This window comes from Chelonia mydas, chromosome 2 (assembly GCF_015237465.2).
Source record: "Chelonia mydas isolate rCheMyd1 chromosome 2, rCheMyd1.pri.v2, whole genome shotgun sequence".
NCBI classification, from domain to species: Eukaryota; Metazoa; Chordata; order Testudines; family Cheloniidae; genus Chelonia; species Chelonia mydas.
Window position 1 is genome coordinate 125,564,301 of NC_057850.1, and position 24,115 is coordinate 125,588,415.

General features: G+C 38.8%; 1 protein-coding gene across 5 annotated transcripts in view; it reads left to right on the top strand.

Moving 5' to 3' along the window:
- CDH10 (cadherin 10) overlaps window positions 1–24,115 on the top strand; it is a 152,422-nt gene that overhangs the window by 96,324 nt on the left and 31,983 nt on the right. For all 5 annotated transcript variants that reach the window (XM_037893297.2, XM_043540225.1, XM_043540224.1 and 2 more), the window contains 4 exons: window positions 10,423–10,542; window positions 11,004–11,171; window positions 19,249–19,436; window positions 23,765–24,018. In XM_037893297.2, the coding sequence (XP_037749225.1) occupies window positions 10,423–10,542; window positions 11,004–11,171; window positions 19,249–19,436; window positions 23,765–24,018 (730 nt within the window). The remainder of the gene's footprint in view (window positions 1–10,422; window positions 10,543–11,003; window positions 11,172–19,248; window positions 19,437–23,764; window positions 24,019–24,115) is intronic.

The following is a 24,115-nucleotide window of genomic DNA, read 5'->3' on the forward strand; positions in this document are numbered from 1 at the left end:
TCATGCAGCTTCAATTAAGGAGATGATTCTGACAGAAAGTTCTGTATCATTTGGAAAGGGAGGCATATGACAGGAGCTGGGATTGGAAAAGCCATCTCAGACCATCAGTCCCATCCTCAAAATCTTTCTCTAAAAGACATCCCACTAGGCTGTATATAAACTATTTTTGGATACATTTAATGAAAGCGATTCAATGCCTTAATTTAAAGTATTTTCCTATTGTGAATGATTCCATGTTCAGTTTCAACCTTTTGGCTCTTATTATCCCATTCTCAATTACAAAAAAGACCCATTTGTGTAAATGCATCTGAGATATTCATGACTTGTATCTTCATGTGCAATCATTAGACCTCACATTCAGTTCAAAGTTTTGAACTCTCTGGGTCTGTAGGTGCCAGTATGTACTTCATGTCACCAAGTAAACAACCTTTGAGACCACTGCACTGCAAAAAGAGACTAATGCATCTGCTCGGCTCAATCCAGTGCAAATGTTGAAGGTGGATGGATAAAACCTATATACCTGGATATCTAAAAGATGAGCTAGTTATCACAGAAAGCAAAATTTGTGTATTCCAAGTATAGTGGATCAAATCCTGCCCCTTTTACTTACACAAGTAGTCCTACTGAAGTTAATAGGACTAAATTCTGAGTAAAGAGCAGAATTTGGACTACTGTTTTAACTTGGTTATATCAGCTAGTCAAACAATTAACTGTGAACAACTTTATTTCACAAATGTAGACTTTTTTCGGTTTGTGAGTTGCCAGCAGGACTTTTTCTAGGCTCCAGACAGTATAAATCAAAATTGGGTCATAAGCATAATCTCCAAATTCAAGGGGAATTTTCTAACAGGCTGAAATAATGCATAAGATTTTTCAGCTGAAAGCATAGGGCCTGACATTTCAATGCTTTACTTGTCAAGTCATATATACCTGTGCAAAGTGGATGTAAAATGCTGCCAAATCAGAATTTTGCATTCATATTCATGGTAATAGTGCTACCCCTTTTTAACCCAAGTACTTAGCCAAAATTTGTGGTTTGTTTCATTAAGGAGGAGAATCTGATGTTGATGAAGTTGTGCTTATTTACTAAGAATCTACAGAGTATCTTGTTTCCCTGAACAGAGCAGGAATTAAACAGCAGAAGAGTTTCTTTTTGCACAGTTCCAAGCGTCTGGCTGGTTAATACCTAGCCCAAAAGCTCTCTCCGGGCATTTCTGCAGTGTTCCCACTTCTCGTTCTGGCTGTGTCCTTGGGTTTCTTCTATTTCCCTCTCAGCTTCTATGCTGTTTCTCCTGCTTCTCTCTCAGAGACAGGCACAGAGCACCAAACAATATCCAGGCAAAACCCTTTTCTTACATGTCTTGCAGTTACCTATGTTTTGGATGAAGGCTGCTATTGTTTCTTCTGTTTGGTTCCATAAAGAAGCTTAATTGTTTCTTACATGTATCCATAATGAAAGGCAGATGTGACAACCATCAGTTTAAAGGAGGTTTAACTCAACCCACAACAGTAGCATTTTATGCCCATTTAGCACAAACATAAAAATTATGCAAGGTGAAAGTGCTTAAAATAGGGAGTGGGTCACAGAGCCAATACATAAATAAATAAAATAGAATTTAAAAAAAATAAAATAAAAATTGAGCCCCATGTCTGAGGGGTGCACTTTAATAATTGCCTTACCAGAGCTGCCGTTTCCAGATTTGTCTTTACCCCCTTTTTTTTTCAGACCCCTTTAAGCACTGGGAAGAATAAGGTCCATGTTTTTTTTTCCCAAATAAAGTTACAAACCATTGAACCTAGGCTGAAAGTGCCATCTCAGCCATAACCATAATATCACATAGTATCTTTTTACCCTGTTTCTGGAATAATTGTCCTTCATGAGAAGTCCTCTACAATTTAATAGAAAATCATATCCTTTCTATAGGCTCTGTTAAGCATCTGATAGAATTTAATGAGGAAGTTTCTAGTGTTCTATGGATTCCTATGGCATTCAGCCCTATTAAAATCTACAGAATTTCTCCATAAGGTTTCTCATCTCTTTTCCAAGAATTCTTAAAAATAACCAATAACTGTTCTGCAGTTTCCTCTGACAGTTTTGCCTGAACTATTGGGTACATCTTTTTATTTTTTTTAGTTCTAACATTTTACCAAGATTTCATGTTCCATTCCCTATCCTGCAAAAAAAGCTTTTCAAGGTTTTAGCCCACATGATTTTCCACAATTTGCACAAGTGAAGAGTGTCATTATCAAACAGTCTGCATTCTTCAAAGAAGGCCATCTATGTGCCCAGCAGCTCCTTGAGTGCACAAGGAGGAAAAGGGTGGAAGAGGCAGCAGGAAGACATAGTTAAAATCCTTGTTCTCCCTGGATAGGGAGACCAGATGTCCCAATATTATCGGGACCATCCCGATATTAGGGGCTTTGTCTTATATAGGCAATTATTTCCCTTTCCTTCCACCTCCCCTGGAAAAAAAAAAAGGTGTCCCAATTTTTCACACTTGTTATTTGGTCACCCTATCCCTGGAGTACAGGGACGGTTCCCTCCTAGTATCCCTTTGATCATGAAATACTCCAAAGAGCATAGGAAAGGACTCAGGATTATTCCCTCAGTATATCCAACGGTGGAGCTCCCTGAACATGAGTGCAGCAATATGCTGCTCTTCCTTAGGTTGGGGGTAGTAGCTAGTGCGTTCCTCGTGCATTTAGGGATTCTGCTTCTGAGAATGTCACTCTGCGGTATTATCTACTTTAGTCTCTTGTTCATGACCCTTATTACTTTGTTCATTTTTCCTCTGTGCAGGTCATGGGCAAAGATGAGGACCCTGAATTTAGGTCAGTAGCCCAGTAAGGCTGCCCGCTTTATGTAGATTACTGTACATATCCTCTTCCTTCATTCTTTTCCTCACTGAGTCCCAAAGGATTACCACTTATAACTTTCTTCTTTGTTCTTTCCTGTCTTCTTGGTGTTCCTCATGTTTCACCAAGGGTTTCTTCTCATGGCTGCAGATAAATCAATTTTCTTCCCAGTACTTTTTCCTCTGGACTCTCTGCTAATATCCTTCAGACAAGAATAGATGTTTCTGACTTTAAACCTGTTATGATTCCTGTTATGATCTCATGCTTTCTTTCCTTTCAATTATGCTTCTCTATTCATCTCTTCCAGCCTAGGAATTCTGTCCTTTAATCACTCCCTCAGTGTTCTCACTTCATATCTTCAGGGTTTAGCAGCACAGCCTATGAATTCCCCAGGCTATGATTTTCTTCGCATCTTTGATGGCTATCATCCTTCCTAGTTGTTCTTCTAGCCCTCTAATCTATTCTGCCTTCCTGCATTATGGATATCAATGTGCACTTCATAAAGGTGTAACCTCCCTCTGGGTTTACATGTGGACTGCAACTTGGCCATCCCACAGTTAGCCTGTCATCTTTAGACATAGTTTTCCTTTTGTCTTTTTCTTCAGAAGAACAATCAGGACTATTTATAGCTGCCACTGCTCTACTTGCTCCCCAGGCATTTGTTCACTCTCTCATTAGTATGATATGTCCCCTTTTCTCACTGCTAAAATATCATAGCAATAATTGTTTTCTATAACACTTCCTTCTTATTTCAGTCACTTACCATGCTACCACTTTGGATATTTTTATTTTTATTTTTTCTATACTTCTTCGTGCTAATTCTCCAGCAAAACCCTCCCACATCTGCTCAGCTAGAATCTCAGAATGACAGGTTTAATGGCTCATATGATTACATTGCATCCTCGTATTTCTTATCAAACACTATTTCAATCCACTGCACACTAAAATAAAATAAAATCTACAGTCAGTAGCAGAAAAATCCAAGGAATAATGATTATTATGTTATTTTTTGAAAGGCCACCCACAAAGATTTACACAGTCTCGAGTGCTATGCTTGTCTCCAGCACCTTTTTCCTCACTTATTGGAATGCCAGGTATCTAGACGCTCTTTCTGACATTACTTTCACTGAGTCTATCTCCTCTCCATTTAATTTGCTGCATGTAATATAGCACTCACATTTCAAAAATTAACAAACTGGAAAGCATATGCAATTATTTCCCCTCTTTTTCTCTAGAAACAGCAGATAGATTTCTGCTATTTCAGCATGCTGTTTGTATAGATATGCCAGCAGAAGGGAGCTTAGTGTGTAGTTAATGCACAAAACTCGGAGGGAGACGGTCTGAGTTCTCATCCAAGCTCTGCCATGCATTTCCTATACAACTTTCTTCTTGTTAATTATCCTGTCTGATCCTTACCTAATTTAAAGGTTAAATTCATGAATAGTTGTAAAGTGTTTTAAGATGCTTACATGGAAAGCAGCATAAATTGTGAAGTGTATTAATATTATTATACCCAGTTTAGGTCAGACTTTAGAGATGTTCAAAAGGTATCATTACAATTATTTTCAGCCATGCCTTCCGAGAGCTACAATATTCTAGAAGCTGGCTGTTTAGTTATATTATGTAAACGCTATTGGCCTGATTCAGCAATGCATTACTCCACTGTATGGCATACAATGTGTAGTTATTGCAGGGTAAAACTGGATTAATGCAATTGTTCTATAAATTATTTATAATGTACCAGATTCACCAGTACACTCCAGCTACTTTGGTCTATTTACAGAGTAGTTGGAGTGTGTTTAGTGAATTTTGGTCCTTTTATGTTCTACCATACAATGGTATTCTCAGCTTTATAACACAAAAGTCAAAGTTTGCTCTCAACATGTAGCTCTGCCTCCTACCAATTTCATCAGAAGTTGTGTATGTACATCCAAGGGACAGAATTTAACTTGAGGGCTGCATAGAGCAGAGTATTTACAGTTCTTCTTTCACCAGGAAGTATCTTTTAAGTGCACTGGACATGATTCTTCTCTATCACAAATTTTCCATTAATTTGATAGTTATTCCTGATTTATACCAGGCGTAAAGAGGAAGAGAAATAGATCTGCTATTTATTTCAGTAATGCCATGAGATACTTACCCATCTAAAATGGTGTAACATATCATGGAATATCAAAAATGCAACCCGTTTTCCCGGGTTACCTAAGTTGACTTCATTTTAAAATGGAAACACTGATGAAAGACTGTGCAACACTAAGAGGTCTGATGAATTTGTTTCAGTATTTTTCAGTACATTACTGAATTGGCAAACAAAAGGGAAGCAAAGGATGTGCAATCGTTTCGCTTGCATTTCAGAAAAGCTTTTGATACTATTCCCACAAAAGACTGATCCACAAAGATTTGATGTATAAAGACTGGTACATGGGAAAGCTATTGAAATGGATTAAAAATTGGCTACCAGATGGGAAACAAATGGTTTCTTAAGAGGTAACTATAATTTGCAGACAGGTAATGGCAAGGTAATGTTGGAAAGGGCAGTCAAGGTCCACTTTTACATACCTTGAATGGCTTGAAAGAGGGTTTTGTTTCAAAAGTGGTTAAATGTGATGATGAAATGTAAAGGAAAGCAGCTAACACATTCAAATTGATCTGTACAAATTAATTTTGGGGGCTGATTAGACACTCATGCAATTCAGCATCGCAAAATAGAAGGCAATAAGGCTGCAGGGTAGAACAAATCATAACTTGAGCTGGTAGAATTATTCATTGGGAGTATATTGTGTAAATTTAGTCTTTTTTTTCTGTTTGGTTAATCACAGGGTCCCTATTGTAGGTAAGATTATGTCAGATCCCTGTGTGGTGCATGGAGAGGGTGCAAGGAGCTTTACTTTACTTTTATGCCCCCTGCCACCACCCCTGTGCAAGGGCCAGACCCCCAGCAGTATCTCCTACATCTAAAGGAGGCACAAGTCTAACAAGTTTAACAGGGTCCATGCTTTTCCCCCCAACCACCACATAGCAGCTGGCCGGGTGGACAAAGGGAAACAGGCTGCACCATCCAATAAGATGGTACAATCCCTCACCAAACCTGCCCTCCACCCCACCGCAGGTGATGTGGCTCCACATTGCCCTCAGCATGACACTATCTGGTAATGAGAGACTTGATGCAGAGCTCAAGCCTGCTCCCATTGGTTTCAGTGGGAACAGGATCAAATCTGTAGCCTTCAGAAGGAGCATGTGTGTGTGTGTCTACACTGCAGCTGGGAATATGCTTTCCAGCCTGAGTAGACAGACTTGTGCTAGCTCGGTTCAAGCCAATGTGCAAAAAATAGCAATGTGGACATTACGGCTGGAGCGGCATCTCAGGCTCTCAAGCCCGTCCAATCCTCAGCTGGTGCCATAACATCCACGCTGCTGTTTTTACAGCACAAATCTGTCTACTTGGATCGGGACACTTGCTCAGAGTTGCAGCATAGATTTACCTTGTGAAACTGCACAGGGGACACTTTGCAACGGTGGTCATTACAGGTATGGAGGTGACCGAGGTAGAGGGAATGTATCCAAAATTATTTATTCCATGCTTAGTGTGGTGTGGTTTCAAATGAAAATGGAGTCATATGTTGTTTGTGCACCTTGTGAAACACAACTGGTGGAGCATAGCTCTCAGAAAGGCATGCTATAAGATCCAGAAGAAAAGAAATAAATGCATAGATTTAAAAACAAACAAACAAACAAACAAAAAACAAGGGACCAATAGATTATCTAGTCCAGTGGTTCTCAAACTTTTTTTTTTTTGCAGACCACTTGAAACTTGGTGAGGGTCTCAGCGGACCACTTAATTATCTTTCGAAATGTTGTTAATACCGTTAGCTAACTATTGTAAAGCACTTTGGATAAAAGCGCTATATAAAAAAAATCTTAATAATTAACATTTTTCTTCTACAAATAAAAGCACACAACTCATATTTTAATATCAGTAGTCTTACCTTTTTAATGCGATGGATGTGCCCTCTCTCCCCCACTGCAGCAGCCCCTGAGCTGGGGCTGGGAAAGAAGGCCATCTCTCTCCCTGGCAGCTGCAGCCCTGGAGCTGGGGAAAGTCACCTCAGGACATCCCACAGCTCTTCACATCCCAAATTCCCCCATCCCCTCTTCACCACCCCACTGCCCCCTCCCACCTACCCTCTATTCCCCCCAAGGCCACCACCTCACCTTACATGTGCGTCTTCTCCAGGGTCCAGGCACCTGATTAGTGGAGCCCCACCGGCGTGGCTCCACTACTTAGGTGGGTGGCCCTTCATTCTGTTGTGTGCGGCCGCCCAGGCATGCACCTTAGAGGGAACTATCCATGGAACACCTGAATGGAGCTCGGACCACAGCTTGACAACTTCTGATCTAGTCTGACCTCCTGTATAATACAGGCCACAGCATTTCCCCATTTAGTCCTGTCCTGAGCCAAAAAACTGATGTTTAACTAAAACTTGTCTTTCAAAAAGGCATGCATTCTTGACTTTTTAAACGTTTACAACAAGCTGTTCAGAGTTAACAAATAATCTAACAGCAAATAATCAAAAATGGAATTTAAAGCAATAAATGTCCTATTAAATAGAAAGCTCTATTTCTTTAGAAGCAAAAATGTAAAGCAAGCTGGCAATTTCAAATATCTGTACTTCTACATTTTTAAGGTTGCTCTGTAACTTTTTAAAATATTGATTATAAGGAAGGGCATAATTCTTCAGATTGTTTCGCTAAATTGCTTTTATATGTAAGAGAACACTGAGCATCAACTTTCATTAAGGGTGCAAAACCATGAAGAGGTATGTAGAGTATTCACATGCTATTGAAAAGAAAAATGGAGAAAGGGAAGCGGACAATTTTTTACTGTAACTTTCAATGTCTGTTAACTTAATCCTCTCATCAGCATTCATACCATAAAACAAAATAAAAATACATCCTCAGATAGGAGGAAGAAATATTATCCAATATCCAGAGTCTTATTACCCTTCAAAATTCAATCAAATAACACTCGAAGGTCCAGTTCTGCTAAGGATTCAGAAATTATAAGTATATTCTCCAATTTTTCCTCCAGAGAGAACTGATAGATATATTTAGTTTTGGTAGAAACAGAAAGACAATCCAATTGCAACACATTTGAATTCCTTTTAATAAATGCTGCTAATTGGTCTGTATAAAGCATATGTATATATATAAGCCCCTCCAATTTCACTCAGCACTTAAAAGGAAAGGGAGATAATTCAGCTAGTAAGTCTATAAACTGATCTTGCAAGTTGTTCTGATGTGTATGGAGGAGTGCAAAGTTGTGCTCCCCCAGCTTCCATGCTTGGTGGTAATACATGTCAAGCCCCTTTGCGACCACTCCCTTCTTTGTGAATGCACAGGGTAAGAAAGAAAGCAGGGCCAGGGCAGAGAATGAGTATATCTCAGGAGACATGGTCTAAAGAGAAACCTTCATCATGCTAATCAGGAACTTAGCTATGCATTGCCTTTGAGGCTTGACTCCTTCTCCTCATTAATGTGTCACTTTCATTAATGCTATAGTGCTCATCATTGTTTAGCTTTGCCTTGGATGTGCTATACTCCACACCTATGCTGTTTGGGATCAGGAAGGTAAACCCTGATCCTGCGATTTGTTGCATGCAGATTCAGAAGTCCATCCACACACAATACGTTGTAGGATCAGAGTCTCAAAACTTAATTTCAGAAACCGTAGCAAACATTATGAGCACTGTACCCCTCAAAATCTACTCTGTGCCAAAATCTGTAATAGTGTCACACACAGCTGAGTCAGTCTCTGGTCTGATGCCTTCCATCATCGAGATGCACATGTGGCTCCCTTCTTAATTTACAGAGTTAAAAATGTACCTTCCCTAAAAGAACAGCATAACCTGTTATCAGTTCCCAAGATGGTTTTTCAGTGTCACTAAGGAAATCTGTAGATTAGAAAATGCTTTGACATATAATAGATTTTACGTTTTCTGCCTCATGTGGACATGGCCTTTAGCAATCATTAGTATAGGAGAAGGTATTCTAGATGTTTGTCTTGTGTTTGTCCAGTCTCCATGTGCAGCCATTTTTTCTATGATTTCTATTCCCAATACCATTTTCTTAAATGAATTCTGCATTCTATTTTAATTGTTCATATGAACATCAACATAAAAAAGCAGGAAACACCCTCCTGTCCTCCTGACATGCTCTTGCCTTAATTTAGAGGCACCCCTTACTTAGTCATTTCTTGTTTGCTCTGTAGGGACTGAATTCTGCATGATGCTGAGCTTTCTAGCTCTGGTCCAATAAAGCACTTATGGATGTGCTTAACATTCAGCATATATATAGTTCCATGAGCAGGACTACTCACATGCTTAAAGTTAATCATGTGCTGAAGTAATTTGCTAGGTCAGGACCAGAGTGCTTAGCACCTTTAGAGAATCCTGCTTCAAGCAAAGTAACAGTGTAGCCTTTATCCCATACATCCTGCCATGACAATTGCTTTTAGGGTCAGTGGTTAATGTAGATCAGATTAAAAGTACAGAAAACTGATTCTGGTTGCTGTTGTCACAGGTGTCAATATTATGCAGTGATGTGGTGAAGGGTATTCAGGAGAGGGAAGATAACTGGAACAAGAGAAGAAATGTATCTGAAGGACTTCCTGTCCCCAAGAAGTCCAATGGCTAGCCAAATGGGCAGATCCCATGGTGATAGATGACTTTTTAAATACACAATAAGAGAAGCAAAAGTATGTATGTGTGTGCAGTATATGGAGCTACAATACATAGGAAACAATCATGATACTCCCCATCACTGTAAGTGCCATAATTTGGACTTCAACTGGATGGAGACTCTGCAGTGCTACAAAAAGAAATAATAGTGAGGATGCTTGAAGGGTTTGGGGAGGGATTATTTCACAGAAAAGTTTGAAGTAGCCATGCTATTCCATGAAGTGTAGAAGATTAAGACATTTCAAAATATATCTTTTAGGTAAATATGCATGTTTTATGTAATATATATTTGTTTTTCCCTTTAGAGTGGAGAGGCAATGGTGCTTATATCTCCTTCTTCCCACCAGGGCGAGAAGTGCAGATCTAGGTGAACTATTCAATCTGCTGTCCCTTTAACATTCCTGGATCTTTGTATAATGCATTGCCATCAGTGCACAGAAAGATTTATGAGACAATCTGGTGTCATTGAAACACAGACACTTGTTTATATTCAAAAACCTAAAAGAAAACAATGGTTATTAGCCAATAATAATCATGTAAGGATATGCATTAAACTCTGCTGCTGTTCTGGTTTGACTTTACTAACTTGGTTCTGATCTTCTATTCAGATTTAAGGAAACAGCTTCCAAACTGCTTAGTACTAGATCCTATAACTTGAATAAGTAAATACATTTTTTTAATTGACCACAAGTTTATATGTAGATAGACAAACAGGTCCCTGTGATGCAGGAGTCAATGAAGATTTCAACGGGGTTACTTGAATGAAAACTAGTGCTTTTGCTCCTCCTTCTGGTGCCATGCAGAACTAAGCTGAATTTGGATACTTCAGGTACTTCTGTGGTGCAAGTCACAGCTACTGATGCCGATGACCCTTCATATGGAAACAGTGCCCGTGTCATCTACAGCATACTTCAGGGACAGCCATATTTCTCTGTGGAGCCAGAAACAGGTCAGGAAATTGATATTGTTTTCGTCCACCACAAGCGTAGTAGTTTTCTTTCTTCTAGAAAATGCACCAAAAATAGGGCAGATTTGTACAAAGCCAAGCAGTGAAGGGCTACAACGTTTCTTACTTGCTGTGTTTCAGTAACTTACAATCCTTGTAATAAAGGTGAAAACCATCTATATTACAGCTATCTAAATAAAGCATAAGTTACATGTATTGTTTTGGGTAGGAATGAGAAAGTTGTAATATAGTACTAATGTTTTTGTTTCTATCATTGTACATAGAAAGAGAGAAGCTGTAATGAAAACTCTTCACAGAGATACACAGATAATTGGATTGCACTGATAGTGGATGCACGCTTGAAAAATATGTTTTAAAGACTCATTGAAAAAACTCAGTCTCGTGATACTGTGCATGTCAGAAATGCAGGGATGGATAACAGTTGCTTACATGTTTTCCTAAAGGCATCATCAGGACTGCTTTGCCAAACATGAACAGAGAAAACAGGGAGCAGTACCAAGTAGTTATCCAGGCAAAAGACATGGGAGGCCAGATGGGTGGATTATCAGGGACCACTACGGTGAACATCACACTGACTGATGTCAACGACAATCCACCGCGATTCCCCCAGAGTAAGCTACATTTAATAGTCCTCCTGCACTACAAAAGCTTCAGAATTAAAGAGTTAAGCAATCGCCATCTGGTTTAATTTAAAGTAAATCTAGATTATGGAGCACACATGAACAAAAGGCTTATGTACAGATTTATTCACTGTTATTAAAGTAGAAAATTAAATGTTACAGTAGTCCTTTGTTCAGGGAAATGGTTACATGATCATATAGAACAAAAGGAAACCTGGGATACCTTTCAGGATTATTTGTGGGAGTGGGGCAGGATCATAAGAGCATTAGAGCAATTCTTTCTTTCCAGTTACCTATAGATTAAATTTTTTTAATTCTTACTGGAAAACAAAACATGTATTAATTTTAGCAAGGAGGAAATAGGTGCACTGTAGTCCCTGCTTAAACATTTAATCATGAAGACCCCAACTCTGGGGAGGAATTACCTGAGGAAATCCAAACAGATCTGTATTTGTATAGACACAGTGCTCTAAAAAGCTGATACGCAGAGAACCTCCCAAAGTGAATGTGAATGGCATTTAACATCACTGTTTTTGACAGCTTAAATTTATCAAAGCACTTTATACTGCTTTTTAACCTTTTTTGTGATATTACAGCTTTCAAGCCTTCATAGTCTCAAACTAGAATAGGAAACCATTATTCGCCTCTATTTTTGTAACCTGGAATTGTTAGATTCTTTCATATTGCAAACTTGTTAGAATATTAATTGAAAATTCCGATTGGTAGGATGGTTTACGTAGGTGAACATTTTACTATCTATTTAAAACATTTTGCATATATTGCAGCCAGAACATTTATGGAGTGCCCAAGATTCTGTAACAGCAAATAGTTCCCATCCTTCTTCTCTCCCACTACTTTTATCCTGATGCAACTCCATTGACTTCAATTATGTTATTCCTGACTTGCACTGGTGTACAACAGAGGAGAGTCAGGCCCGACATCTCTGACTTCAACAAGTTCAAATAACAGGCAGTGTGTAATTGTCTTGGACACACAGGAAGAAAGACGAGATGCAAGTGATGTGTTTTAATTAGGCCACAACTTTATTAGCTTCACTCCTCTGGGAACTGTCCAGCAATAACTTGTACCGTGGAGGTCATGATTCCTTCCTTAATCATTTGCACCTCATGCAGGACTGTCATTTGTCCCCCCACCTTCCACAGCTTGTTCCCAACCTGTTGTTGGCACTCAATGGTTGGGCTCGTGAAAGATGGGTGTCGCCTCATTGTGCCAGATGTTAGGAGCCCCAGTTCAGTTCTCCAGCTTCTTCATGGAAAGTCTTCCCTTAAGTTCACTTCCAACTCCTGCTGATTAGGGAACTGTATCCCCTCTGCAATCAGTGCCTGCACTAAATACCTGCCACAAGGAGGAGCCAGGAATTATCTTGGCTTCCCCACCCCATCATGCACAGGGACCAATTACTTACTTGAGCCCTACTTTGCCCACCCACCAGCTCAGGTGATTGCTTCCCAGCCCCTGCTGACCCTCCCTCAAGGGAGAGGGAACCCGTAATGGAGCCACTGCCCCTTTTTTCTGCCAGTCCAGACAAATCTCCCCTGCTTTTGAGATTGCAGGCATTGCATCTAAATTCTCTACTGACACAGGAGAATCAGCGCCCTTACCTCTGATTTCAGCATGTTCATTATGAAATAACATGCACTGAATTTTTCTAAATTCTCTGCTAACATTGCAGTTAGTATGTAGCCATTTGTTTACTGTTTATATTTAGTAGCATGTGACTATATTGAGAAATAACTTCATTTGTAAATTCAAAATAGATAAATCAAAGACAGTTCTGGGTACTTACAATTATTTCCCCTGGGTAGAATTTGCCACTCACCTGTCCCTTGCTATCTACTTTCCCTTTTCCACGGCAATTCTTTTGGTATGTTAACTTCTCTGTAGATGCACATTGTACATACAGGATCATGGCACATCTGATGCTTTGTGCGTGAAAGTATTACATCCTGCTGGTCTCGGCAGTTTTGCAGACTACTGCCGAAGACTATTTTAGGTGCTGTCTGCACTGTAAACTGCAGGGCAAAAGCCTCACAGATTGTCTTCAGCAATTATATTTAATACAGTATTTAGACAATAAATATAGATGCAGCTGCTTATTTCTGTTTATTCCTTCTTCTCTCTCTCTCTCTTTTTTTTTTCTTAAAAGCAAGGGCCAGACTGTTGACCTGATAGTCTGAGTGGAATTTATGGAATGGCTATAACTGAATTCTTCATTGAATACCTATGACTTTTTAGCTTTTATATTCATTGTATTCACTTGTGGCCTGATCCAACTCCCAGAGAAGTCAGTGGGTATCTTTCCATTGACTTCAAATGGAAGTAATTATAAGGCCCTTCCTCTATAGCAATTAATTTGTTGCTGAATTACTTTGCAGTTGGGGATATTTTTATGGCTACCCCTCTCTTTCTGCTGATACCCGCCACTGCTGTGTTAGACATGGAGTAAATTACAACAGACACACAAATCTTAAAGTGTTCATGAAATTGACTGAAAACTTGCCAGATTCATGACACTACTAAAGTAGTATTGATTTTTTAAAAAAACCTTTAAATTACATCTAAAACTTGTTAATAAACATTAAAATGATTCTTGACTTCATCATATGTATATGAGCTTAAAGAAAGCGACAGTCTCTTACTATGTTAATGAAATTAAAATCATAAATCTGTCATATTAATCAGACATTTTCAGATTCATGATTTGGACAGTATCACTAGATTCATAAATTTATTAGATAAACATCTGTTTTCTGAAACCAGTGAAGACAACACTGATATCAGTTATGGAGTGTTTACTATGGATACTTCAGGGCACTGATCACTGTTAATACCCAGTGAGCTCAACCATCAGCTGCAGGAGGCATAGGGCATTTGGTGCAGCTCAGTTGGGAGCACAAAGGGTACCCAGTCCTAGACCAAAAAGGTGCTGGTCCCAGGGTATAAATTAGAGTAACCTGATAACAGCTGCAAGAAACTCTTCTGGAAGATGGGGAACACCAATGTGCTGGAATTCTCTGGCCAAACCCCTTTTCCTATCTGGAAGGAAGGAAGGTTGAGTAGAAACATGAGGATCACCAGATGCTGGAGGAATGGCCAGTTAAGGTGGCTTTGGGGTCACTTTGTGGCAGCAAAGTGGCATAAGTAACTTAAGTGCAACCAAGGATTGGAGTCAGCATATACCACTTCAGCATATCAATCCACTTGTGATTTTTGACATGGAAAAATTGCATTTTGTGATGGGGAAAAAAAGGTGTCTTATCCTAGAACAGCTACAAGTAGAGAATATAAAGAATTAATTAGAGAACTATGAAAAATGAAACGCATAACTTCAGTTTTTTTTGCTGTGTTTTGATTGTTATGACTAACCAGTATTTGATGATGGTATATTGTCATGTCATATCCCAGCAAATTATGTAGGTTTTATTTAGATATTAATAGGTTTCACTGATAAACTGCTCAATTAAGCTTTTAGTAAATGTGTCCCTTAGGGAACTGATTTCAGAGCTGTGGACAAATCCACCATGTTGGTTTGGTTGTGATTTTGACACGACTAACCATGATGCCATGAACAGCTGCATTTCAGATAACTCATTATGCAAGAGCATCTTTTTGTGGACCATTTAGAGAAACATGAACATCTCTCAAATCCCAGGCTATTTCTCAGAGAGCTCATGCACAATTTCTCAAATGCTCATCTCATGGTTGGAAACATCAGTTTCTACTAAGACTTTAGCTAAAGCTCATTCTGTTTGGTTACAAGATGATGCAAGTGTAATTAGACAATTCTACCTCTGGTCCCACTGTGTTATTTACCAGGAAGAATATCCAATATAAATTCAGTTACATTAGCCAGCTCCTATCTCCATAATTGAATTTAGAAATTGATGGGATTTGTGACTTTCAATGGGTCTTTTGCTCCTAAATCCCTTAAGCACATATGTAAATCTCTCCCTTATGCTACAAAAATTTGCCTAGTTTTCCTCATGGAGCATCCACAAGCAGATAACTGTCTCTTTGGGAGCAGGATACTCACTGTTGGACAGACATGTAACACTAGGTTTTGAGCTGCTGCTGTTGTTTTTCAGGAAATGGGCTTAAGTCACAAGCATAGAATCATAAGGTTAGAAGGGACCACAAGGGTCAAGTTTGGATTGATACACACGCTTTCCCTAACTTCAGTTATATTCAGAAATGGAGTTTTATTTTGGGATCATCCTAGCTGATAAAAACAACAAAGTTAATTTGTTTGAGTTCTCTGGACTCACAAAGCTAGTGCAGTTCACAGATCTTCCCCCCTGTAATTTAAATCCAAGTTGTTCTGGTTGAGCACAGTGTAGCAAGTAATAGAACTTTAGACTGGTTAATAGACTATAAGACAAAACCAACAAAAAGACAGACGGTGGGAAGTGGTCTGATACGATGGTGATGAGCGTTATATAAGTACTATAGACCAGGTCAGGAGGATGATACACAAATAGCTTGTTAATCTCCCTCACCCCAGCCACCATTCCAAATAGCCCTTCAAGTGATCCATTATCTGTTGGCCAATGTATTATAAACATTAAGAAGTGGAGTTGCAAAGGGATTCAAAGGAGTTGCCTTACAGTCTGGCTTTGGGGATGGTGTTCTATGTATTAAAGGCAGTGCAGAACAAAGTTCAAGGAGTGTTTCTCATGCACCATAAAGCATTTTCAAATTTTAAAATGAAAAACAATTACAACCTATCTATATTCATTGAAAAAAAAATAAAATTAAAAATTGAAGTAACTTTTATATCTGTTTTAAACACTTAAGAATATGGAAAATGAGACTAAATGTTGCCATGGCACCCTTAAATCTTCCCCTTCATGTGTTCTGTCTCGTGAAATGTTATGAGACATATGGTCTTTCCTCATGGTCTCTCACAGCACTGAATAAATATTTATTTTATAAATATGAGCAGTGGGATTTCGTTGTCATTTTTGAACCATTAACAGATTATAGAGAGATTATGTACTAATGTATCAAAGTACACAGATTTAAATATTACAGAAGGGTAATGAAAATGACAACATAAATATGAGCTAAATCATGGAGCTGAAAACACAGAGGTGCAAGAATGTCAAGAAACATATTAATAAACAGAACTAAGTGCACTTCGGCGATACAATACTCGGTCACCACTGTGCATCCTGTAACAGGGTATACCCCAAACCCCATGAAGCTATGAGAAATGTAATTTGACTTAGCGTTCTGTCTTCTCTGGTTTGGTGGGTGATGGTTTTTCACTAAGTGGGTACGGTCGAAAGCCAATATGTCAAAGTTTAAATTACATTGGGCAAACATTATATAATAACTGGGAGAGATAAGCTAGTTCCTACAAATAAGAATAAGCCTGAACGTCAGTCCTATCCCCACAATGAACCAGACACTTTCCTTGATATGGATCTCCTCAAAAGGAGTCCACCTCTTCCCTTGCAACCCCTATTTTAATCTTTCTACCATTCTGTTAAGTATCAGGAACAACCACCAAGTGACTTGCCTAGGTCTTCCCGCAGCTTTATTGACAAAAGAAGGTTGCCAGTGACCTTCCCAATTCTTCTTATGCCTTTCTTTGGGAGAACATGTCCACCACTGGCCTCCCTTAACGATCCTGCTTGCTTGGGGGCGCATCGCCATCCCACAATCACTCAGAACCTAGATTTCTAGTCTGCTGGGCCTAAGTCAGTTTTTTCCAATTTCAGAATTCTGATATATTCTGCAACAGTATGAGCAAAAGGAGACTGGATCTAAATGGGACAAGGTTAAGGGATAGGAGAGAGCCAGGGACTTGTTTTTAGTGAGGGGTGGAATGAGATTTGAACAGGTTTGGATAAGCATCTGAACTTTTGAATACTTTCCTCAACTGAAGCTCCAAACCTTGGAGGTTCCCCCATTACTAATTAATATAAGCTACATACAGACAAAACAAACAATGCTAAAGTACTTGCTACTGTGATCCTCTCAGATCTCTCAAGAAATGTTTGTATTTGCATGAGAGACCCATATGGAAAAGCCAAAGGTTTTCAGGAAGTGGGGCTGCTAATTTATTAGGGTGCATCTCATCAACAAGCTCCTCTGCATCAATACTGAATCCATGCCCCACTATGATGTAAGGCATCACTGTGTTACTGGATGCGCCATCTTGTGGGCGTCATGTTCATCTCCTTTCTTTGTACAGTAGTTTTGCCTTAGATAATGTAACCTTAATATTCTCTCTAGTTCACCATGCTTAGCATAGAGAGTGCCTAGGAAATATTGAGGTAACATTCCTTAGTTAACTAAAGCCACTGGAAAACAAGGTTTTTATGGGTAGCCAGTACACAGTGTAACTATCTTAGATTTCCTCTTTGAAGCAGGGTAGTGTCAAAGCAGCATCTGTATCAATTTTAAAATTTCCCTTTATAAAAAAAAATGCTTCTAAACACACAATGTGGCTAAAGGGTTTTTCCTCCTCATGGTCCTGGCAGATGAGGATAATGACCTCTTCTACACTTATACATTAATGGCATGGATAGGGCCCAGAATGCTAGACTGTATAGTAAAACTCTGTTTTATTTCATTGTGGTTATTTATTGCTTTACCTTCATGTTTGTTGGTCAGTGCTCTGCTAAAGCTGTAGGAATGCTGTTGAGACAGTTTAGGTAGTACAAAATCAGTAAGAAAACTTGGGGGGGGGGGTTGCATCCAATTTTAACAGTAGTGCTGAATGTATAATTTGCAATAAAAATTGATTTAACAAAACTAGCTACCCTTTTTTTCTCATGGGAGGTTCATGAGCAGTTTCCTGGAACTTGTTTGCTATTCAGATTAATTTGGCATATCTTCTTGATTTTTTTACCATATGGACTGATGATAAATACTTGAATTTCAAACAATCACTTATGTGTGATTGGTCAGAGAAGTCAGATGATTCTTTTTGTTCCTTGACAGAATGAAAGTGAATGCACTTCTCATGCAAATATATGCATGTGAGAATTTAAAAACTGGTGTCTGTGAATAGTTATGCAGTTGGCTTTAAAATATGCTTTTTGCAAATATTTATGCCAGTGAAATTTTATAAGTAGAATATGAAAATGAAGGCACCAAGCATATTGCCAATTTGATTCACTTTAAAAGTATAAATTAATATTTTTACATTATTCACCAAATAAATTGTAATAACTCTATTTTAATTTTTCTGTGGTGTCAAAGTAGATTTAAAAATTAACTAAATATGGTTCTTTCTTCAAGGAGCTCAATCAGGATATGAGCCTTAGTATTTAGAATCTGAAAAGTGTTTGCCACTCAATTATAAGGATTTCAAAATAGGTCTACTTTGTGTCTTAGAATTAAATGTCATTTTAGCGATTGGGTATTTTATTATTACAGCCCTTTTAGTATTAGGCATAAAGTAAAGTGTAACAATGAAATTATACTATCATTTTTAATGTTTTAAAAATGAATAGAAATGTTTAGATAATGAGCAATAGATAGACGCTTTTAAGGGAAAAAGTCCTCTGATGAATCAAAGGAAAGAATTACATTTGTGAGTTTCCAAGTCTGTAGCTATGGACACAGGAGTAAGTGAAATAAAATGAGTGTGGGACATGTGAAAAATGAATATTCTGTATCTATAATAAATACATATCCTAAGGAGCATGATTGAATATTTTGTATATTTAGTCATACAGAAGTAGAGTGATTATTAGTATCTGAAAAATACCAACACTATGTAATATTACATTAAAAGAATACTGAGGTTGCAAAGTCAAGCACACACATTAGAAAAGGTCAGAATTAAGTTTGCCTGCACCACTTTGATTTGTCCCCCTTGTCTGTATGCATTTATATAGATTTGCATAACATAACCTAGGAAGTTGATGGCAGAGCCAGGAATAGAATCCTGTTCTCCCCTCTGTACTGAATGAAGCAGAGTTCTTGAAGAACAAATAGTCTAGGATAATGTAATTAAAGACTGTATCATAATGCACTGTTTCTAAAACTTGCTGTGCCTCTCTTGACTTGTTCTGCTTCTTTTTCTTTGTAGACACCATCCACCTCCGCATTCCAGAATCTTCCCCAGTTGGCACTGCCATTGGTAGTGTAAAAGCCACTGATGCTGACACTGGGAAAAATGCAGAAATGGAATACAGAATTATTGATGGTGATGGAACAGATGTGTTTGACATTGTGACACAGAAGGACACACAGGAAGGCATCATAACTGTGCGCAAGGTGTCTATAATCAGTAACAACCGCTGAATGGTTTTGGTGTAGAGGACTGATGTAAATACCAATGTTGTACGTTAGACACATATAGAAACAAAAGTAGATCATATTATGATCAAACTTAAAAGCTCAACATTTGCAAGAGTTACCACACAGCTGTATCTTAGAACATGTACTATTTCCCTGTACTTAGAATAGGAAATAATTGGTATTTGAGATATCACTGAGAAGTAGGAGTAGAAAGGGCCATCTCCAATATACTGCCACTATCATCACTGATTTTAGTACAAGTTTGTTTGATGCTTGACTGACAGTTTTTCAGTAAGTGCTAGAAACAGGTTTCAGTGTATTTCAGAGAAATACCGCACTGCTATAGTATAGGGAAATACTTCATCCAAGATACATGTGCACAGTAACTGTTTTTTTGATAACTGTAGTATCACAGGGCAACAGCATCACGATCAGTAACTGCCAGCCAGGGCTTAGTAGCATGCAACCTTTACAGAGTAATAGCAGCAGCTAAGAGTGTGGGATTTTCTAAAATACCTAAGACAGTTGAATGCCTAACCATAGCTAGAGCACTGTGGATTTCTTAGCGCTGGTCTACATTACAAAGTTAGATCAGCTTAACTGTATTGCTCAGGGCTGTGAAAAATGTCACAGACTCTTATCATCCCCAGATGGTAATGTAGGCAGTGCTAACTTCTTCAGACCCTGCAGTGGGATTGTATGCCTCAGTCTGCTTTCCCTGGGCAACTACCACCTCTCTCTTGGGAGAAGGCCCTTTTAATCCTGTCAGAGTTCTTTCATCCTTTTGTGTTCATAGGCCTTTACCAGTTCTGATCAAAACCATTTTTGTGGATTGGTTGGAAAGGAGGCAAAATCATTCAAGTTAATGGTCCAGGTATTGTTTACCTCTTACATGTTTGCTGAGAGGTAGCTTATTTTGAGCCATTCTTTTTCTTCCTACCGTTTTTTCCCCAGGCAGATTCCTGTTGAGTTAAACCAATATAGTCTTACAGAAAACAGCCCAAGAACCAGGCCTACACATAGAATTAATAAATTTTTACAGAGCAGTTCCAAATCCATCACAAATAGCTCATAACAAAGAACATATTTCTGGACTAATAATTATGTGTGCTAAAGCGTTTGGACTTTTAAGGGTTCGTGCTCCTCTTCATGAATGAAAATGAATAATATTGACCCCACAAATAACAGGGAACCAAACTCACTGTGTGTGCATTTGTGAAAATATTCACAAGTCAATTTTTGTATTATTCAACCAGTTCTAACTGGGGATTTCCAGTGCACCTTCCAGTAGTGAACGACTAACAAGCAATTGCTCTTCTACTACTCCACACAAAACGTAGATTAAGGGCCCCATTCAGCATTAATTATAATGAAACTTAAGTACATGCTTGAGTGCCGTCCCGAAGAGGAACGGGATAACTTAGGACTTGTCTTCGTGTATAATGGTGCGGGGGCACTACTGCAGCTGTGCTGCCGTAGTGCTTTTGTGAAGAGGCAACTATGCCGACGGTAGCGCTTCTCTTGTCAGTGCAGTTAATCCATCTCCTGGAGAGGCGGCAGCTATGCTGATGGGAGAAGCTCTCCCATCCATGTAGCGCTGTCTACGCAGAGGGTAGGGCGGTTAGGTCAGTAAAACTACATCGCTCAAGGGTGTGGATTTTTCACACTTGAGTGATGTCATTACACCAATGTAGATGTGTAGTGTAGACCTGGCCTTAGATGCTGAAAGGTAAGCACCTGTGGTTTGAAATCATGCATGTGGTGGACTGCATTGCTCAGGAGATTTGGTAATGAGCTGCAAGGCCTTTCACTTCCAAGTGATGGGTTCATACCCAGCTTGCATCATTAGATGCTGCAAATTATTACTATCAGATACCCATTTCTGAGTTTCAGTTCCTTGAGGACAAATTGCTGCATTTCAATTGGTATCTTCAACGACAGTCTCAGTAAAAAGGCATTGAGAATGGGCTTGGAGACATAATTACTCTTCCTTCTACTCTGATTTCTCTTTATAACAAGGTGGAGCAGAGGAGGAGGAGGAAAGTTTCCATTGCCTGTACTATACCTCTTCTGCTGATACATAGAATATTTAAATCCCCAAAGCTGTCACTCACGCATCTTTCATGAGCACTAATTTTATAAGTTTGAGGTGGGGGGTAAATGTGTCTCTAGAATCCATTTTGATAAGTGAAAACCACTGACTTGATATCCCTGTTGTTTGTGTGAGCTAATGAAGTCTGCTCTGCAGTCAGACAGGTAAATTCTCAACCTGCTCATTCTCTATATATCATTCATTAGCTACCACTATTCATCTGTGACACTTGCAGAGAAATTGGGGAATGGAATTTCTTGTCTACACAAAATGGATTCTAATTATAACCCTGAACCCTTCTCTTTTCATTTTAAAAGTAGCTGCTGACAAAATGTCAAATCTATTTTGCAAAAAATTCTCTGATCTTGGATTCATGAAATTCAATGAAAACGAGCAAGATTAAGTACTGATTTTTTCCCAGTAAGGTTTTAAGTCTTTGTTTCAAAATTAATTTTTTTTGCACAATTACAGTTGGCGGCTTAGGTCTGTTTAAATGTATTTCTCCTTAAACAATGAAACTCAGACAAGTGTATGTACATGCCTTTTCCACATAAGAATGGCCACACTCGGTCAGACCAATGGTCCAACTAGCCCAGTATTCTGTCTTCTGATAGTGGATGATGCCAGATGTTTCAGAGGGCATGAACAGAACAGGGCAATTATGAAGTGATCCATCCCCTCTTGTCCAAGTTCCAGCTTCTACCAGTCAGAGGTTCAGGGACACCCAGAGCATAGGATTGTATCCCTGACCATCTTTACTTATAGCCACTGATGGACCTATCCTCTGTGAACTTACCTACTTCTTTTTTTAACCCAATTATACTTTTGGCCTTCACAACTTCTCCTGGCAATGAGTTCCACAGGTTGACTGTGTGCTGTGTGAAGAATTACTTCCCTATGTTTGTTTTAAAATGCCTGCTATTAATTTTGTTGGGTGATATCCAGTTCTTGTGTAATGCAAAGGGGTAAATAACACTCTTTCATTCATTTGCTAAATGCCATTCATGACTTAGACCATTTTGTTAGCTTTTTTTGTCTGCTGCTGCACATGAACAGATGTTTTCAGACAACTATCCACAATGACTCCAAGATCTCTTTCTTGAGTGGTAACAGCTAATTTAGACCCCATCATTTTTGTACGTATAGCTGGGATTATGTATACAGCGTGCATTACTTTGCATTTATCAATATTGAATTTCATCTGCCATTTTCTTGCGCAGTCACCCAGTTTTGTGATAACCCTGTGCAACTCTTCACAGTCAGCTTTGGACTTAACTTTGTTTAGTAATTTTGTATTGTCTACAAACTTTGCCACCTCACTGCATACACCTTTTTCCAGATCATTTATCAATATGTGGAACTGCTCTGGTCCCAGTGCAGATCCTGGACTGTGCTATTTACCTCTCTCCACTGAGAAGAATGACTATTTCTTCTTACCCTTTATTTCCTATCTTTTAACCAGTTAGTAATCCATGAGATGACTCTCCCTCTTATTCCAAGACTGCTTAATTTGCTTAAAAGCCTTTGGTGAAGGACCCTGTTTGTCTGTCGACCCTCCTCAAAGAATTCTAATAGATTGGTGTGACACGATTCCCCTTTACAAAAGCCACTTACTCTTTTCCAACATACCGTGTTCATCTACGTTCTCCTTCCTGCAAATGTTTCCTGAAGAAATTTGGCATTATGGCCCTGATGCTGCAATTGTTCCACAAGCACAACTCCCATTTGCTTCGATAGAAAGGTCTGGGTGTGGAATGCTTGTCTGATTTGACCCTGTATTTGTGAAACATCAGCAAAATTCATCAAACAGTTGCTAAGTTTGCAGGCAAAAGTTTGCACACAAAAATCTGTTTATAAAATAGCAATTAACACAAAGTTTCACTTTTGGAATTTTCTCAGATTTACACTAAGCCGTTCTACCTAGCAGCAGGTGCTACTGTAATACAAATAATAATAAGTGGTGATTCACACTGACGTCAATGGACGTTTTGGTTACTCAAGGAACTGGATCCCTATTCTGTACAGCTGTGGAAAACGACTCTCTGGATTTTCCTGTGAGGTTCTGAATGCCATTAGCGCCTATTAATCACAGTGGAGTTACACCATTTTACATCAGCTGATGATTTGGCCCATTTTGTCTTTACTTCCCCTATGTATCCAACACATACAGTGTAATTTAATAAAGTTTATCTCCTTTTTTCCTCTCTCATAGCCACTGGACTATGAGACCAGAAGGCTTTATACTCTGAAAGTAGAGGCTGAGAATACCCATGTGGATCCACGATTTTATTATCTTGGGCCTTTTAAAGATACTACAATTGTAAAAATCTCTGTGGAAGATGTGGATGAACCTCCTGTCTTCAGCAGATCCTCTTACCTTTTTGAGGTGCATGAAGATATCGAGGTGGGGACAATCATAGGAACTGTAATGGCACGGGATCCTGATTCTGCTTCAAGCCCTATCAGGTAATGTCACAGTCTCTCTATATACCTCATGATTTAAAAAACAAAATACAAAAACAAGCAAGAAATTGTGTGGAGAAAATGGTTTCCCTTTCAAATT